We start from the raw sequence: 20,701 nt of genomic DNA, 5'->3' as shown, positions 1-20,701 counted from the left end.
CTGACAGTCAGGGTTCTTCTCCAATCCTCTTCCTAGTTAGGGGGGAAAAAAGTTGCTTCTGAAATACTTGTTTTACAGATTCCTCCCCAAAGTGCTTTTAGGTTGGTGCAGCCATGAGGAGTGGAAAATAACTGCCAGCCCCAACTCCTGGTGACCCGCCGACATTTAGTGACCATAAAGGCCACAAAAGAGATTCTGAAGAATATTTTAAAACAAAAATCAGCTACAAGTGGGAACCAGCAGTTAGCATAATGGCTATGTCGCTGGACTCCCATGTAGTCAACTGCAGTTCGCGTCCCGGACTCGGTGGCTTAAAACTCACGCCAGGCGTGTGTGCGTGCCCAAGATCCCGAGAGGAGAATGGAGAAGGGATTGCGGCGTGACCATCCCCCCTGGGGGGTGATTTCTCGCTTTCTGTCTCTATGTCTCTCTCTGTCTGTCTGGCAAGCGCACGTGCCCTATAGCGAAAAAACCTCTCCCCCCCGCAAAAAAAAAAAAATCAGCTACAAGTAAGATACAAGATTCTGTAAATTCTGGGCTGGTTTATGACTGATGCAAATTCGTTCTGGGAGCATGGCTGGGGAGAGATGGTGGAGGCAGTTATCAATTTACAGTGTCACTCTTGTCCCTTCACTGGCACAAGCCCTTCCACTAATGGAGCACAGGTGGTGTTGGTGTCAAAGGAAATGAAGACACCTCATTTACTCACACCAGTCTCCTCCCACCTCTCTTTTGAAGAGTTTATTGTAAAAACAGAAGAGGGAAAGAATTCATTTTATTTGGACTTCAGTTTTCTTCTAAAATTGAGAAAAACTAGATCAATATACCTTCCAAACCTGGCACGGAGGGCAAGGAGTATGATCTCTATCTTATAGTTTGCTATAGTGCATAACATTTCATTTAAAAAATGGAGTCTGTGCTAAAAAAAAAATAATAATGTTGGAAAGACACAGAATGCCAGAATGTGAGATCTTTTTTTTTCTTCTTTTTTTGTAGAGGTTTGTTGTTGTTGTTGTTGTTTGTTTGTTTTTTTGCTATAGGGCGCGTGCACTCGCCAGAAAGACAGAGAGAAAGAGAGAGACATAAAAAGCAAGAAATCACCCCCCCAAAGGGGATGGCCACACCACAATCCCTTCTCCTCCATTCTCCACTCGGGATCTTGGGCACACACGCACACACACCTGGCGTGAGTTTAAGCCACCAGGTCCAGGACTCAAACCATGGGGCCTCCTGGAGAGCCTAGCCACATAGCCATTACACTAACGGCTGGTCCCAGAATGTGAGATCTTGAGTGACTCTCTGGTGCTAACATTCATATTTCATTCAACTATGTAATCTGTTCCTTGCTGCCTCCTATGGGTACAGAGATTCCTATGGGGACTTCTCTCCATGAAATGTCTAGTTTGTTTGTTTTTGTTTTTAAGGTTTTTGCCATAGGGCATACGTACTCCCCAGAAAAAGACAGAGAGTGGGAAGAATGTGAGATCTTGAGTGACTCTCTGGTGCTAACATTCATATTTCATTCAACTATGTAATCTGTTCCTTGCTGCCTCCTATGGGTACAGAGATTCCTATGGGGACTTCTCTCCATGAAATGTCTAGTTTGTTTGTTTTTGTTTTTAAGGTTTTTGCCATAGGGCATACGTACTCCCCAGAAAAAGAGAGAGAGTGGGAAGATGAGAAATCACCCCCCAGGGGAGATGGTCACACCACAGTTCCTTCTTCTCCACTTTCCTCTAGGGATTTTGGGCATGCATGCACTCATGTCTGGCATGATTTTCAAGTCACTGTGTCTGGGGCTCGAACCATGGTTGCCCATGTAGGAATCCAGCACCTTAATCTTCCACCTGCTGAGCCCTAAATGTCTATTACTTTAAGCTTATTTTTATTTATTTCTTCCATAAGCAGGGAAGACAGAATGAGAGCAGGAGAGAGAAAAAGCCACCCCAATCAGGGTTTTATGCTGTGGTCTTACCCCCTGCCTCAGCACCCCAATTTATGGGTGTGTGTGTTCTCAGTGTACACGGGAATGTACCCTTCCCATGCAGGACCTTCACAGCATCGTGGAGCATTGCATTAACACGTGCCACAACAGCTAGCCTAAAGGTCTATTTTGGCTAAATATATATACCCTGTCAGCTAGCCTAAAGGTCTATTTTGGCTAAATATGTATACCCTGTCAAAAATATATATATATACACATACATATATATGTATATATATATTGTATATATGTATGTGTATGTGTACATATATGTATATATGTATGTGTGTATATATATATATATTTTTTTTTTGTCAGGGTCTTACTGTCATGATCGTCCTTCCTCAGCTTTCTGGTTGATACTACAGAAGCATGCCACCCACCATGCCTTTGCTAGTCAGGGTCTTGTTATGTTACCCAGATCAGCATCAAGCTCACGATATTCCTTCCTCAGACGTCCAAGTAGCTGAGACTGTGGGTGTGTGCCACCATGCAGCATTTAGGGCAGGCTGGGAATTGAACCCTGCACTGCCACGTGGCTTCAGCCTATTACATAGCAGTGCCAATCAGCACACTATCGTAGCTAGGGCTTAGCAAAAATGACTCTTATCACTTGTCTTTGCTACACTTCTCAGAGATGTTCAAAGTTCTGACTTCACACTGCACTTGAGGTAGGAGAGACTGAAACAGAGGAGAGTAGGGAAACCAGCAGGGAGATGTATAGGACACTAGTGCGAACATGGCCTATAATAAAGGCTAATGTACTGGGTAAGGAGGGATCAGGAACAGACAAGGCAAGCTGGTCCTTCAGGAGGCCACACTGCTAAACTGGAAGACGGCCAGGAAGTCAGCATTGAAGCAAACCAAAAGGGTGAAGGCTCTCAACAAATGGGGGTGTTACTAACCTCTCTTAGAAGCTAATGAATGAGAGCCTAGAAATCTGGACCCCTATCAGGATGATCATGAAATGATGATTCCAGAGAAATATGAGATAGGGGAACAGCCGACAGGCACGGAGGAACATGTAACTTTTGAATCAAAGAGAGGGAAAGAAGTCACCTTTGCTCTTTCAAGCTGGATCGCTGCCTGCTGTTCTCTCTCTTGCCGAATCGCTTCCCGGTCCTCTTCCAAAGAGACATCAGAGTCAGATGGCCTGCTTGTGTAGGAATCTGCTGAGCCCTGGAATGGAAAACGCAGAACAGTCTGAGTGAGGTGACGTGCAACTTCTTAAGTCATCACATCCATGGCGGTATCCTTTCATTTGTGTAGAACTTGATGCATACACCTTGTGCCTTACTGGAGACACGAATTTAGACAGCAGAACAGGTTAAGAAGCTGAGTTATTCAGCAGGTAGCAATGCTGTGATGGAAAACATTTTGACTAAATTCATTAGTAAGTAAATTGCAATGAAAATTATGCCATATTCAGCCTGATTCTTTTTGTTTTGTTCTATCGTTATACTAATTTATGGAATTCAAGTTTTCTTCCAACATATCTTTTGTATATACAGCTGTCCCTCAGAATCCATGGGGCATTAGTTCCAGGACCCCACATGGAGACCAAAATCTGTGGATACTCACGTCCCTTATATCAAATGGCATAGTATCTGCACATAACCTACACACATCCTCCTGTATACTTTAAATCCTCCCTAATTACTTATAATAAGTGATACAATATAAATTATACATAAAGAGCTGTTAAACTGTGTTCTTTGGGGGAAATGACATGGAAAACATCTTTACATGTTCAGTACAGATGCATACAATTTTTTCCCCAAATATTTTATTTTTCTTTTTTTTGGAGAGGTTTTTGCTATAGGGCACATGCGCTTGCCAGACAGAAAGAGAGAGACAGAGAGACAGCGAGAAATCACCCTCCAGGGGGGATGGCCACGCCGCAATCCCTTCTCCTCCATTCTCCTCGCAGGGTCTTGGGCACGCACACACACGCGCCTGGCGTGAGTTTAAGCCACCAGGTCCGGGACTTGAACCACTGTCGACTACGTGGGAGTCCAGTGACATAGCCATTACACTAACTGCTGGTCCCATCCCGAAATATTTTTAATCCACCGTTGGCTGATTTCTCAGATGAGAAACCCGACTGTATACCTAAAGGAAAAAGAGACTCAGCCTATTATGAGGTTAATTCCTATCTGTATCGTGGGTTACAGATCATCTATTTGTCTTACAATTTCAACATAGCAAAGCAGCATCCTACATGATTTTCCAGTTTCAAAATCAACACTATTGAACTCTTTCACTATTAGTACTTCAGTTGTCCTGCAGCAGCCATATGTGGTCAATACAGACACGAAGCAGAGGAACAACCTTGAAGATGAGCACAGGGGATTTCTCTTTTGAAGCCAGAAGAGCCATTCTAACAACACTAAAATCTATCAAGGCTGATGTGGCCAAGAGTTCCCAGTACCACTTGATGCTCATGCCATAAGGACAGATGAAAACCAGAGCACTGGTTAAGAAGCTAGTCTCCTTTCCCCACTACCCCCCCAAAAACAAACAAACAAACAAACAAAAACTACCCTGGAGGTTTGCCTGTGGGTTGCTAAAGGAACATCATCTCTACAGTTTCCTTAAGCTGGCATTAGAAGTTGATAATTACACAGATGATGACATTTACACAGCAGATGTACAGTAGGACGGTGCACTTGGTATGTTTCATAAATCCTGCACAGATTTTGAACAGCAATCCATATAGCTGAGAGTTTGCTATATACTGAAAAAAAAAAAAAAAAGCCAAACAACTTTAAGAAATCATTGACTGCAGGGACCAGCAGTTGGTGTAATGGCTATGTTGCTGGACTCCCACGTAGTTGACTACAGTTTGAGTCCCAGACCCAGTGGCTTAAACTCAGGCCGGGCACATGTGCATGCGTGCCCAAGATTCCAAGAGGAGAATGGAGGAGAAGGGATTGTGGTGTGGCCATCCCCCCCGGGGGGTGATTTCTTGCTTTCTGTCTCTGTCTTTCTGGCTCGTGCATGTACCCTATAGCAAAAACCTCTCCAAAAAAAGAAAAAGAAAAAGAAAAGAAAAGAAAAGAAAGAAAGAAAGAGAGAGAGAGAGAAAGAAGAAAGAAAAAGAAATTATTGACTGTGAAAACTGGCCCTTTGAACATATTTTCTTAACTTAGAAATGGTTAGTTGTGAAATTGCTATCTGTAAGGGCAGCTTTGTTTCTCAGTAGAGAGCATTATTCTAGGTGGTACGGGCTTTCCCATCATAGAATAATCTCAGCACAGATCTTCCTGGCAACCTAGAACCAATACTACCACTCAGATATTTTATCAGAGTGCCCACTCTAGTTCTAAATTTCATCTCTGCAACACACTTGGAAAAACTTTATGCAAGTTCCTGGACCACATTCTGACTATCTCCTCACCTATAAAAAAGAGACATTGTCAGGGCCAGCAGGTGGCATCGTGGTTAAGGTGCTGGACTCCCATATGGCTGACCATGATTTGAGTTCCAGACCTGGCAGCTTTGAAAGTTGCATCAGGTGCTGTGTGTGTGTGTGTGTGTGTGTGTGTGTGTGTGTGTCCGAAATTCCAGGAGGAGAAAGGATTGTGGTGTCGCCATCCTCTCAGGGGAATGAGTTCTCACTTTCCCTCTCATTGTCTCTCTCTGGCAGGTGGACATACCCTATGACAAAAAAAAAAAAAAGATATTGGCTACATCATAGTATTAAATGGAATAAAATATAACAAGAAGGTAATATCTAGCAAGTCCCCACAACTGCATGGAGCTAGATGCTTTACACACCTTATCTCATGGGATCATTGCAGTGGCAGGAGAGCTAAGATTCAAACTTGGATAGTTCAACCTTAGAACCAACAGGTTTAAACTCCACACTGAGCTGCAGTTGATACTAAAATCCTTCCTCCAGGACCTGGCAAATAGTAGGAACACAATGAATTGTCCTTCTCAATCCCATTTCCTAGTGCTGACAGTTCTCCATAACTTAAATAAAAGAAATAAGAGACTCTAATAATTTTTAAACTCCCTTATATATTTATGCACAATAACCCATCTTGAAATGCCACTGTTTTTTTACCACATAAAATAGAAAATTACTATAAATTTGATCGTCGCAATGTCTAAATCCACATGCTTTCATGTAGCATTTTTTAAAGCACCCTTCACAGAGAAAATGCATTTGTTAATCAAATAACCAAATTATAACCAAATTCCCCTGTGCAAATCTATTGGGGAAGAATATCTGGACCTACAAATTGGATAAATGTAGGATGACTGCTCTTCAGATGTGTTCACTGCCTTAAAAAGCAAGCTACCTTGAAATCTTCAACACAGAAAGTTCTCCCAGAACACATTTGACCAAATTTAAGTACACCTGCATAAAATCCAAAGTCAGAGAGGAAGGAAACAATGTTTCCAAAAGAACTCTGGAAATAGTTTGGAGTTGGTCCCACACAGTGCTTTACTGGAAGTATACTGTGTGTGGTGGACCACTCTGAGGTGTTGCACTGGCTACTGGCAGTGTGCCCGGACCACCAAGGGACAGCAATGCATACACCAGAAAAAGGGCACCTGCCTTATTCTGAGTACAATTGCTCAAAGAGACTAGTGACCACAGTTCCCAAAAAAGCAGGCTGCTCGCTGCAGCAGTAGGTCAGACAGCTCAAACACACACTCCACTATAGCCATGAGAAGATGGCTAAGTTCCTGAAGCTACCTAAGGACTCTTCGATCCCTGGCATCCTTGTGTGCTCAGAGCACCACGCTTGTCATGTCCATGTCCTAGTGTCGACAGTTCTACATCAATTAAACAGAAGAATTAACTCAAAGAAGTAACACCTGGGATCCTGAAAATGAACTTTCAATTAACATGTGAACAAGATTTTAAGAAACTCAAAATTACTTAATAAATTCTATTACCAACTCTGTAGAAGCAGAGGTTTGTTTCCTTTCCTGTTTCTAAGAATATTGGTAGACAGCAAAATAAAGAACTGGGATACTATGCTGCTAGTTGGTATTAAACTGTCACAACATATGGTATATTCTTTTTTTCTTTTTGTCATCTACATTTCTTTGAATATGAAAATTATCATTGCTGTCTCTCAAGGACGGCGAGACTGAACATCAAGTGCCCAGCCGTGGCCCGTGGCCTTTTTTGCTGGCTTTGTATTGACTTGGTTCTATGTTTTTATTTATTTTTGTTTTGTTCCAACTGGTTGAGAGTGTAGATGTGTCTTAGAAAAAGGGAAGGAAGATAAAGAAAACAGTCTGTGTTATTTAGGAAGGCATGGAGAAAGAGCAAGAGGGCTTCATTAAAGGGAAGATCCATCAAGGGCAGGGAAGCTCTCACGGGCTTGGAAGGACTAGGATGGGTTAGGGGGGGAATTTCATAGTGGACTGGTTAATCATTTAAGTTCAAGTGGCAAGAAGGAAACAACGCTAGAGGCCAACAGAAGAGAACTGAAGATGTAAAAGTTACTAGCTCTGGCTGAAGCTGAAAACTGCAACCCCACCAGCTGGTAATTCGCTAGAATTCCATTTAATGAAATGAGTGAGGACTGCCATTTTCAGAATTACATTTAATGAAACAAGTGAGGAGTGAGCTATCCAATAAAGTGATTTAAAACTAGCCTGTTAACCCGTGTACAAGAGGTATCACAGTGGCTAGTCCTTCAAATTGCCTTAAGTAGATACCACCACAAGTGACATCTTGGAGGGGAACCAGCTAAACTGTCTGTAAGCTTGGAGTCTTCAATAAATATACATATGCATGTAGAGAGAAAGAGACTTGTAGCAATTGTACATACACAAGAAGTTTTCAAAAAGTTCATTAAAATGTGTACTATAAAAAAACTATGAATGGATGTCAAAACTTCTGTACCAGTGTAGACTCATCCTTTAATTCCATTTTCCCACAGACTTTCCGTAATAAGTAATTTTAAAAGCCCTCATAAAATAACGCATCCTACTGAACATTAAAAGAAACACGTTATCTTCAGTAATGTAGGGCTCATCTCTCTTGCCTTGGTGTTCAATATTGAAAACAGATTCTAGCCTCACACCTTCCATGAACCTTCCAGAGTACAAAACACAAAATGCTGACAGAAAGGTCAGAAATCATTAGTAGTTATTCCCCATTCCACCAACCCTCAACACTGGCAGACGCTAATCTTTCTGTGTCTATGGGTTTCACTGTTCTGGAAATTTCATATAAATGGATTCATTACAAAAAAAAAGAAATCAGTTGATTGTTGTCTCCTTGGAGAAGGAAAGTGCTCTCCAGTCAATCAACAGAAGGGCTTCTCCTCATTCACAGGGAGGGGTGCATGATACAGCAAGGAGGGCGGCAGACGGATTTTACATGGTCACCAGTTCTTGTTGGCTGAGGGCATTGGGCAAGTTATTTCAACCTCTGAGCTTCAATTTCTTCCTAAGAAAATGGGGATACTAATAGATACTTTGTAGAGTTTCTTGGTGTTTGATTTGAGATAGAACATTATTTTTTTTTTACCATCATTGGGGAAATTCAGAAAATGCCAGCAATTAATCTTTGACTCACTAATTAAAGGTTTGGCAGCTTTTTAACATTAATTTTTTGGCTGCACTAGAGTTTGAGAATTTCTATCTTGTTCTTTTTTTTTAACAGCTTTGTTGAAGTATAATATGCATACCATAATATTCATACATTTTCAGCATGTAATGAGATTATTTTTTCTCCCTTTCTTTATTCAGGATAGAATGCACGCACACACACACACACACACACACGAGTGGAAGTGAGAGAGAAAGAAGCATCTGCCACAGGGTCTCGTCACGTCGTGATCCCCTTCCTCAAGTCCAGGCCCTCGGGTCTCGGGCACTCGTGTGTGTGCTCAGCGTGTTTTTCAGGCCAACTGTGCCAGAAATCCGAACTGACATTGCCATGTGGGTCCCAGCTTCCCTTGAGCAGCGCTTTACCTCTGCATCATAGAGTTAGCCCCAATTAAATGACTTTTAATACATTTACAGAACACAGTTTACAGCATAATCTAATATTAGAACATTTCTACCACCTCAAAAGAAACCTCAGCCCACACGCAGACACTCCCAATTCCCACCTATAGATCTAGGCATCCACTTATCTTGTCTTTTTAAAACTGACAGACCTCTTTTTATGAGTAATTTTAGTATTTGGATATATCATTAAGTAGCAGGAAGAAGAGGGGAGTATCTACAAATGTCTGATTTTCAATCCTGTAGTGCCAGAATGGAATCTCGCTATTGCTGTAACTTTTGGGCTTGATAATCCAGCAGTCCTGGATCTTTTATTACCTGACCTAGCTATCTATTCATTTAACACCTGTTCTTTGAGGTTCTGGAGTGGCTACTGCTTTAAAAAGAGAAATGTTGGGGTCAGCAGGTGGCGTGGTGGTTAAGGGCGCTGGACTCCCACATGGCCGACCATGGTTCAAGTTCTGGACATGGCGGCTTGCTTTGTCACTTTCCATCTCTCTGTCTCTCTCTCTCTCTCACTCTGTCCCTATCTAGTCAAACTAAAATAAAATAAATAAAGTTAAATAAACAATTCTTTTTAAAAAAGAGTAAGAACTGTTAACTTTTCTGAGATTGTTTTTTCTTTTGCAAAATGGAAACGAAATCCTTCTTTGGAGTTCTTTTGGAAAATGAATAAGATAATAGGTGTATAACATCACACACAAGCAAGATACCGGTACATGTTTTTTTGTTCTTGTTTTTTGTTTGTTGGTTTGTTTTTTAGAGAGGTTTTTGCTATACAGTGCGTGCGCTTGCCAGAAAGACAGAGAGAGACAGAGAGACAGAAAGCGAGAAATCACCCTCCCCCCCCCTAGGGGGGATGGCCACGCCGCAATCCCTTCTCCTCCATTCTCCTCTCAGGATCTTGGGTACACATGCACACACGCCCAGCATGAGTTTTAAGCCACCAGGTCTGGGACTCGAACCACAGTCGACTACATGGGAGTCCAGCAACATAGCCATTATGCTAACTGTTGGTCCCAGATACCGGTACATGTTAAATCGGAGCCATCCAAGAGAACTTTCTGCAAGGATGGAAACGTTCTGTATGAACTCTTTCCTGTGGTATCTGTGAGTTGCTTGTACTTAGTGAGCACTTCAAATTAACCAAAGAAAATAGCATATTGAAGTTTACATTTAATTTTTAAAATTAAAACATTTTATTTCCTTCTCAATTTAAATTAAATATCCACATGTAGCTAGTTGTCTACCACAGCAGGCTGGGCTGTGGTAGATATTCGAACTTCCAGAATAGACAACTGAACATGAAACTTGGAGTGAATTTGCTATTTTAATAATATTGTACTAAGCGGAGTGATAGTGGGAGATTCAGAGAAACATCACTCCCAGTGGATTTGAGCCTGTTTGTCTCCACTGAGCTCACAATGCATTGAGAATGAACTTTTTCACAGCAAAAACAAACAGACAAAAAATGCAGTACTTTCTTGGTGATTTTCCCAGATTTCTCAGTACATTGGTGAATTTCTCACTCACAATACTACCCTTAGGACAAAATTAGGTCCTTTAGGCAACCTTTATTTGTACAGACGGGTTCCTTTTCTTGCAAATGCTCTTTCTCCTCCTCACCCTCTTCACCAAGCATGCCCCGTGCTCTCTGTTTGAACAGCCAGCGTAGCAGGGTGCAGGCTGTGTCTCCAAGTATATAGTCCTGTGGTGTCTGCTATGGCAGGACTTCAGGTGTATTGAAAGACCCACTCACTCACCTCAGAATCTACTTTTCACTTCATGACTTTACGTTTATCTCAGGTGGTTAATTATTGACGAAGGTTATTCTTACTTAGTATGATTGCTAATTGCTAGCAACACCACCCTCATGAGGGGGTGTGTGTGTGTGTGTGTGAGTGTGTGTGGTTTTTGCCATTTTTTTTTTTTTTTTTTGGAGAGGTTTTTGCTATAGGGTGCATGTGTTTCCCAGAAAGACAGAGACAGAGAGACAGAAAGCGAGAAATTACCACCTCTGCCATGGGAGATGGCCACGCTGCAATCCCTTCTCCTCCATTCTCCTCTCAGGATCTTAGGCACGCATGCACATGCACCCAGCGTGAGTTTAAGCCACCAGGTCCGGGACTCGAATCGCTGTCGACTGCATGGGAGTCCAGCAACATAGCCACTACGCCAACTGCTGGTCCCATGTGTGTAGTTTTCAATGCCTTAAAACAGAACCCTTGGTAACATGTATGTTCTCAGACTTTGGTGGAGCCAGGAACTTGGTAAAGTGAACTTTCTCAGAACCCTGGTGGAGACAGGAAAACGCAGAGATGACAACTTAACTTTTCTCTAAGGTACTTTGTGTGGTTTCTTGTAAATAGGAGTTCTTTAAAAATGTTGGTTGAAAGAATAAGACAAGCTCTGCTTTAGAGTGGCCACAGCCCAGGTCTTCTGAACCGAAGACCTAAGGTTCAATCTCAGTCATTAATCTGACTAAGCCTCCTGTTAGGGCTTCAAAGAGCAGTCAAGGGCATCAAAGGAGTATGTTCCTGAAAGTCCATAAAGGGAAGGGGAATAAAATGAATGTTTACTCATCCCTTGTGAGTCACTAACTTAGGGACTTCATTATCACATCAAGCCTAGGCAGTAGGTTTTGCTTATTATTCCCCATAACCCAAATGAGGCATCTGAGGTGCAAACGGGCAGTAGGAACACCCCTCAATACCTCTCATATATCACTATGTGGGGGAGGAGGACAAGGATGTAAGATTTTTTAAATTTCCCCTACAAAATCTAATACAAAAACTAATATTTAAATGTTGAACATTTAGTGGCTTCCAGTAAAACAAGTTCTACAATTTTTGTTAATATGGATCATGTATTAGACTCTCAATCATTTAGGATGATGAAGAAATGCAAATATGGAAAGTGAATTACAGACTTCTTTTCAAATAACATGTTTACTTACTATTTCTGAGTTCACATGAAGATGGTTTTGGTTTGTGGATTTCATTGAGCTTCCCCTTTAATTACAGTATTTTTAATTTTTTGATTTTATAATTTAGTATGTACATTGTATACCATCTTTATGGCATACAAAATGCTTTTTCAAAGCATGCATGCCATGTGTGTATGATAATCAAGTCAAGGATATCACAATACACATCTTTTCCAATAAAGAACCTTACATTCTTGTGTCTGTTAAGCCCTTTTCTCCTGAGTCCCTTCCACAGTTGTCCTCTCTATCATTATGTCTTCAAATCTTTCAATTTCTGCCAGAGTGCATTTGGTATTTAGTGAATGGGGACATAGTGTTTGTTTTTCATAGTCTGGCTTATTTCACTTAGCATGAATTTTATATTTGTCCACTTTGTATCAAATGACAGTCTTGTTGCTTTTTATGGCTGAGTAGTATTTCATTGTGTCTATGTGCTGCATTTTTATTCCAGTCATCAGTTGTGGGGCACTTAGGTTGATTCCATGTCTTTGCTATTTTGAATAATGCTGCAATAAACATGCATGTGCAAGTGTCCTTCCAACTGAGTGTTTTCCTGTTTTTCAGGTAAATATCAGGAAGTAGGATTACTGTCATGTGACAATTCTATATGTAAATTTTTAAGAGGCCTCCATTTTTTTTCCCACAGTAGCTGTACTAATTTACATTTCCACCAACAGTGCGGGAAAGTTCCCTTTTCACCACAGCCTGGCTACCACTATTTTTTCTTTTTTTTCTTTTTTGATCATAGCCAGTCTGACTGGGGTTAAGTGATACCTCATCGTGGTTTTGATTTGCATTTCTCATATGAAAGAGATGTTAAACATTTTTTCACATGCTTTTCGGGTATTCATATGTCTTCCTTTGAGAGTTGCCTAATCACCTTGTTTATCTATTTGTAAACTGTATTATTGGTTTTTTGGCAGGAGAGCTGCTTGAGTTCCCTTTATATTTGGGTTATCAATCCTTTATCTGAAGCACTTTGAAAATATTTTCTTCCAATATGTGTGTTGTGTCCTCCTTTTATTTATTATTTCCTTTGTTGTGCATAAGGTTTTAGCTTAATATAATCCCACTTGTCTGTTTTTGGAATTGTTGCCTGCACTTTAGGGATCTTATTAAGGAATCTTTGCCTACTCCAATGTCCTCAAGTGTTTCCCCTGTGTTTTCCACAACTAGTTTGACATCTTGAAGCTTTACATTTATATATTTGATCCATTTTGAGTTGATTTTTGTTAGTGGTGAGGAATAGAGTCACAGCTTAATGTTTCTACAGGTGGATATCTGGTTCTTCCAGCACCATTTGCTGAAAAGACTTTCTTTTCTCCACTGGATTGTCTTGTACTGTTTGTCAAAAATCAGTTGTCTGTATGTTTTGGGGGTTATTTCCAGATTCTTTATTCTGTACATTGGTTTATGTATCTTTTTTGTGTCAGCACCATGCTGTTTTGATTATCATAGCTTGTAACATATGTTGAAATTGAGTAGTAAGATGTCTTCAACTTTATTCTTTTTGCACAGTATTGGCTTGGTGCTACAGGACCTTTTATGATTCCACATAAACTTTATATATTTTTTTCTATTTCTAATCACAGTATTTTTAGTAAGCATTTTAGTTATTGGTAGAAGAGTCTAAGGTACCATTGTATTTTCTTTTTCTCTAAAGTGATAATTTTTTCAATTATGTTTGCAGATCAGTTATTATAATTATATATTAATATTTTTTCAATTTATTTATTTGCATTCATTCACTGTACATCCATACAGCATACAAAATGAGATTTTCCATCCAGAGTACACTGTATATTGTCTCAATCAAGCACATCAACAAACATGTTATTGTCAGCAAATAATCTTCCATTTCTTGTTTTCTGTATGTTCTGCTTTAATTCCACCATCCTTGATTCCCTATCTCTTACCCTCTGCCATCTCCCACTCTCCTCCCACTGTCTCTGGTATCTATGTTTGCTTTCTATACTGTTCCCCACCCCATATTATAATTATATATTAATATATTGTATAATTAACAGCAAGGCACAGGCTTTGCCTGAATTATCTCACAAGAATAATTGAAGTTAATGAATTCTATTATAACTGTTTTACATAGTTTATTTAGGTACCATAGCCATACAGGTACCTCTGGCAAAGGAGAAGGTAAGTTGTGGGTCACTAACAGGTTTGCAAGACAAAACACTTGTGGTGGTGGTGGTGGTAGCAGAAGAACAGATTCCTTTTAGAGTAGGAACCATATGAAATTACAAAAATTAAAATTCAACCTAATATGCTGAGAGAAGAACAAAAAATAAAGATGACTTTGTATGGATGTTACTTGGCAAAAACTGCTTTCATAATCAGTGCATAATGTTGAACATATATGCAAAGAAATACTATATTAATAAGCACAATTAGTAATAAATCAAAAATTCCTGTGAGACTAAAGAGAAACAGAAGTTGAAAAAAGCCAGGATCATTTTTTACAACCAACAAGAACTTCATCAAAATGGTAGGGATATGAAACAATGCACTTTCTTTCTGGGACAGGCAAGTAGCCTCAAAGCAATCAAGCTCTATTATTTACAAATCACAGAATAACATCATGGGACACTGAGCAGTCACACGTGGTTCCTACTGTGTCTGGTCAAAACTCAGAAAGAGCAGCTGGCCATGTCACGTGACATAGGTGAGTGCCTGGGCAGCTCTGCCTGGTTGATCCAGTGCTGGCACCTGGAAGTATCAGCCACAGCACGAGGGCTGTGCAAGGGTAGCTGCCCAACTGCATTACTCTAAATTCGGCAGCGATGTTAAAAGGGAGACATGAGTGTTTACGCAGGAAATACTGAACGTGCTGCTGCTAGAAGCAGGGCTGCGTACTGACAAGGCAACTAATAGCTTCTAATGCAGGCTGCTCTGATCTTTCTAAAACAGTGACTGAGAAATGCTTCCTTTTCACATTCTCCCCAGAGTTTCGAAGCAGCCCACAAAACACTTCTACATTGTGGTCTATTTTCTTGAGAATCAGATTAGAGTTATGACCACCGTATACATGTTTCCCCTAAAACTAGCTTGAGGCAATCACTTGTATCTTAAAAAAAATAAGAGAGAAGGAAAAACTTTCCTTCTCTCAGATGAAGGGAGGAATAATAATAGCTTGGTTTAGAAGAGAAGAGAGCAGACAAAAGGACTTTAACCTCATGTGTCATTTCTGTAGCCTCAGGAACTATTTGATGTAAACAGTTTTTAATTAAATTGAATTCTTTTTATTAGTTTTTCCTTTCCTTTTCTTTTCTTTTCCTTTCTTTCTTGCTTTCTTTTTTCTTTCTTTTCTTTTTTTTTTTTTTGAGAGAGATTTTTACTATAGGGTATGTGCACTTGCCAGAGAGATATATATATAGAGAGAGACAGAAAGCGAGAAATCACCCCCCAGGGGAGATGGCCATGCTGCAGTCCCTTCTCCTCCATACTACTCTTGGGCTTTTGAGCACGCATGAACACATGCCCAGTGTGAGTTTTAAGCCACTGGGTCCGGGACTCAAAATGCGGTCAGCTGGGGAACCAGCAGTTAGCGTAATGGCTATGTCGCTGGACTCCCACGTAGTCGACTGCGGTTCATGTCCCAGACCCGGAGGCTTAAATCTCACGCCGGGCGCGTGTGCGTGCGTGCCCAAGATCCAGAGAGGAGAATGGAGGAGAAGAGATTGCGGCGTGACCATCCCCCCCGGGGGGGTGATTTCTCGCTTTCTGTCTCTATGTTTCTCTCTGTCTGTCTGGCGAGCACACGCGCCCTATAGCGAAAATCTCTCCGAAAAAAAAAAAAATGCGGTCAACTATGTGGGAGTCCAGCACCATAATTATTACACTATCTACTGGTCCCTATTGAACTATTATTATTATTTTTTTTTTTTACTGGTTAAAGTCTTTTATTAAGAATATATTGTAGTGGCTGGCAGGTGGCATAGTGGTTAAAGGTGCTGGATTCCTACATGGCTGACCACAGTTCGAGTCCTGGACTTGGTGGCTTGCTTCCTCACTTTCTCTCTTTCTCTTTCTCTGTCTCTCTCTGATCAAATGAGAAAAAATAAAGTTAAATAAAAAAAAAGGTCTTAAAAATAAAGAAAGAAAATGGCTGTGTACACATCCAGTTGTGGTGGTCCAGTGGTAACACAATGCTTCATGATGCTGAGGTCACCCAGGAAGGCCCCAAGTTCGTGTCTGAAGGTCTCCTGTATACCTCATACATGTCACAATCCGTGCTGGTTGAGGCTGGGGTGGATAGCGATGTGAATACACTGTTGGGAATACCTCCCACCCCTGTCTCTCATCGAAAAAACTTAACAAACTTAAAAAGAAAAAAAACTATGTACAGGTAACAGAATCCAGAATCCAGATTTGTCACCTCCTGAGGGGGGCTGAATATACAGTAGAAATCAAAGTAAAACAGCTACTTCACTTCCGGCAGGGATCAAGACTTAACGCCTTTGTGGTTTCCACCATAAAGCCTGGCATCTCACAGGAGCTCAGAACCATTTACTAAATGACAAAGTGAATGAGATGGGCTCACGGGGAGGGAGAGAACTTGGGTGTAATGCCCAAGAGCACCTAGATCTCACACCAAGGATGAGGGCCATACTTCCTCCTGCACCAAGGCTGGAAATCATGTTGGAAAGTACGGTGAAAAGAAAAACTGTCTTAACCTAAGACAATAATATCAGGTAAGTCTGTATAAGTGACTGTATGAAAATACTCACCGCAATATTGTTTTTGGTGACTGTTAAAAAGGATGTCATTGGTTTGGACTGAGTTTCTGCACGATGCCAAACAGTAGGAAGTTTTTTTTTGCTGAAGTCCCAAGTTATTTATCTAAGTTGTTTATCTGACCTTCCAAAAAACCTGGAGAAATAACAGCCCAATACCCCAGCAGGCTAGTTTTCAGGCAACATAAGGAAGTCCCCTCTGCTTTAACTTTTACAAGAAAAGAACATTTGAAATGACCGATCTGCTTTTTGTTCTGTTTTGGCCCTCTTCAGCCTTTTCTGCCTACGAAGCTCACTTTCTCTGCTACTCAACAGAACACTCAGCCTATTTTACAGATTGAGGTGTTGTCTGGTTCCAGAATTGCAAATAAAAGTCAATTTGATCTTTAAACCAAATTTATTGTAATTTTGGTATTTGACAATAGGACAGAGTATAAATGTTTACCCATGGAAGACATACTTTTCAAAGGCGTGTCTCATTATGAAACAGAACTTAGACATTAGGAAGCATGACATAGACCCCTACATAACAAAATGTAAAAATCATTAAGTTCAAGATAAAATGGTAAAATAATCTTGTATGTTGTTTAAATTTTGTTAAGATAAATATATTAAGAGTTTATTATACATCGACATACTTACATTGGAGAAGGAAAATGGACTTACATCTCACCTTTTTTTAAATTTAAGATTTTTGCCATACAGCGTTTGCACTTTCCAAGAGAGACAGAGAGAGACAATGAGAGGAAAAGTGAGAAATCACCCCCCTCCCCAAATGGGGATGGCCATGCCACAATCCCTTCTCCTCCATTCTCCTTCTGGGATTTGAGCACACACACAAATACTCGGCATGTTTATGAAGCCACTGGGTCCAGGACTAGAACCAGGTTGGCCAAGTGGGAGTCCAGCACCTTAACAGCCATGACATCTGCTCACCCCTTTACATGTTTCTTTATACCTTTCTATACATTGTGAGTTTTTCAAAAATATAAACTAGAATTATACATCTCCATAGAGATACATACACACACACACACACACACACACACACACATAAAACATCAATAAATACATACTTTCTTAGTTTTATAGCTTGAAATGATCTGAATAAATGACAAAATAATGATTCTGACAGTCAGCATTAAGTATTAGTAATCATTAAAACAACTATGATTATTAATTGAGCACCGACTATATCCCACGGTTAGTGCTAGATACTTTCATTAATAGTGGTTTTTGAGGACCATCAGATGGCGTAATCTGTTATATCACTGGACTCCCATGTAGTTGACCATGGTTTGAGTCCCGGACCCAGCAACTTAAAACTCACACCAGGTGTGTGTGCTTGTGTGCCCAAGATCCCGAGAAGAGAATGAAGAAGAAGGAATTACAGCATAGACATTTCCCCTGGAGGAGTGACTTCTAACTTTCTGTCTCTCTCTCTCTGATGAGCGCATGTGCCCTATAGTAAAAATATCTCTCTCTCTCTCAAAAATGAGGTTTCTGGAAAAGCATATCCCTTGTAAAAGATATGCTTGTATGAATTTTTTTCTCTGATCACCAATCTCTTAACTTAGTGAAGGCTCTAGATTTTAAGTTAAAAACTAGATTATGTAACCTAAATTTTAAATTCGGGTACAGAGTTTTCTTTTTAAGTTTAATTGTTTATATCTTCTATGAAAAAGAGAGAGACAGGGTAAGAGGAAGAAAAACACAGGCACTCCCAATAGGGTCTTCATGTTGCTACCCAGCCTCATCCTCAGCCAGCCTAGATCACAGGGATGCCTATCAGTGCCCAAAGCACAAATCTGGGCCTTCTTATGTGAGTTCAGTGTTGCAGGGTGTTGTACAGTGGTAACTGTACCATAGCACGGGGCTTGTTGTTTTTTAACTATGAGATGGTGAATAGTAAGGCCCAGCAGATGGTGTAACAGTTACATCCCTGGACTCCCACATGGCTGACTGCGGTTCAAGTACCATACCTGGTGGCTTCAAAATCACATTGGGCATGTGTGTGTGTGGTCAAGATCCCAGGAGGAGAATGGAGGAGAAGGAATTATGGCGTGGTCATCTCCCCTAGGGGGTGACTTATCACTTTCCTTCTTATTGTCTCTGTCTTTCTCTCTGGTGAGTGCACATTCCCTAAAGCAAAAACCTCTAAAAAAATAGTTCAGGGGAATCAGCAGTTAGCGTAATGGCTATGTCGCTGGACTCCCACGTAGTCGACCGCGGTTTGCGTCCTGGACCAGGGGGCTTAAAACTCACGCCGGGCACGTGTGCGTGTGTGCCCAAGATCCCGAGAGGAGAATGGAGGAGAAGGGATTGCGGCGTGACCATCCCCCCCGGGGGGTGATTTCTTGCTTTCTGTCTCTATGTCTTTCTCTGTCTGGCGAGCGCACGCGCCCTATAGCGAAAACCTCTCCAGAAAAAAAAAAATAGTTCAGGAGAATGTGCAGGTCGGTGGGTATCTTGTGTACATGCACATGCTGTCTAGCCGCAAAGGCTTGCAGCTTTCAGTAGAAGCGACCCCTGGTTTTCTTCACAGAAGAGGTAACCCCGGTAGCCTAATGTCACAGGATTATGCTCCAGGCCATTCTATTATTTACAGGGTCGCTCTCCCCTTCTACCCTTTGGGGCCTTGATAGCGACTATGCAATGCCTGGCCTTTCATCAGCATGGACCAGCCCCAGGTGGAGTCTGAAGCAGCTCAAGCCCATACTCTTCCCTGGGGTAGTGCCCTTCCTTCCTAATCAGGTCAGAAGTGGGACAATATGAAAGCAAGACTTACTTTTTTTATTCCTACCTGCTAATTCTGTGTTTTTGAACTTAAGAGATTATCATGTTAAAGGCAAAAAACTTATTATTAGTTCAACCTGTGGAACTAGGAAATAAGGTTTAGGTTGGAATAAAGCAGCACGTTACAGACATTATCTAATTAATCACCCGAAAAACTTAGGTAGAGTTCATTATCCACACTGAAGTAAACAGGGCTAGAGACTGCGTAATGTGCCCAAGGTCAAGCAGCTGCAAGTGTGATGAACCTTGTTCTGCCTGACTCGAATGCCCTTGCTAATTAGCTAATTACCATGCCCAGCAAATATTCTGGTAGGCACTGAGGATGAGCAGATCTCTGAGACTGAGGTATGAAAAAAAGAAATCGGCTTCCCTCCGTCTGTCTACCATTCGTCCATCTAGCTCTCTATTTGTCTACTTATATTTAGATTTAACTAACAATTACTGACCATGCCGTGTTCTCTCGAGCACACTACTTTGATTTCTCTCCAAAATTCTTTTGAAGTGTCACAGAGTGGTTAAGCCACATGCCCAAAGTCACACGGTCATCAACTGAGGAAGCTAAGATATGTGTTTTGGACAAGAGCATCTCTTGGATGATTTCCAAGATTCCTCTGAGATCTGCTCTTCCAGATGTCCACTAGTGGGACCAGCAGATGGCATAGTGGTCATGTCATTGGACGCCCACCTGCTGACCACAGTTTGAATCCCAGACCCGGTGGCTTAAAACTCATGAAGGGCACATGTGTGTGGGTGCCCAGGATTCCAGGAGGAAAAGAGAGGAGAAGGGATTGTGATACGGCTATCCCCCCAGGGAAAGATTTCTCACTTTCCCTTTCACAGTCTCTGTGTCTTTCTCTAGCCAGTGCATGTGCACTAAGGCAAAAACTTCGGGGGGGGGGGGGGGGCCTACTAGTACCAGGAATTAGATCTTCAAGTACACGGTGAGAAAGCATTCATCTGAAATGGCTCAAAATACATACAATCAGTTCTTACTAAGTATATGACTATCAAACTTTCGGTATTTTTTTCTTTATGCCTTATTAATATATCCACAGAGGTAAAAAAGAAAACATACATTACTTTTTTGTGTGTGTGGGGGGCCTCCAGGTTGCACATTGGTCCAAATTGCTGGACTCTCACATGGCCGATTGTGGTCTGAATCCCAGACCCAGAGTTTGCTTTCTCACTCTCCCCCCCCCC

General features: G+C 41.2%; 1 protein-coding gene across 3 annotated transcripts in view; it reads right to left on the bottom strand.

The window, feature by feature from the left end:
• CACNB4 (calcium voltage-gated channel auxiliary subunit beta 4) overlaps positions 1–20,701 on the bottom strand; it is a 311,756-nt gene that overhangs the window by 59,087 nt on the left and 231,968 nt on the right. For all 3 annotated transcript variants that reach the window (XM_006157626.3, XM_006157627.1, XM_006157628.3), the window contains one exon: positions 3,044–3,163. In XM_006157626.3, coding sequence (XP_006157688.1) covers positions 3,044–3,163 — 120 coding nt within the window. The remainder of the gene's footprint in view (positions 1–3,043; positions 3,164–20,701) is intronic.

The sequence above is a fragment of the Tupaia chinensis genome, unplaced genomic scaffold (genome assembly GCF_000334495.1).
Source record: "Tupaia chinensis unplaced genomic scaffold, TupChi_1.0 Scaffold000549_1, whole genome shotgun sequence".
NCBI lineage: Eukaryota > Metazoa > Chordata > Mammalia > Scandentia > Tupaiidae > Tupaia > Tupaia belangeri.
This window is presented reverse-complemented; position numbering and strand designations above follow the sequence as displayed.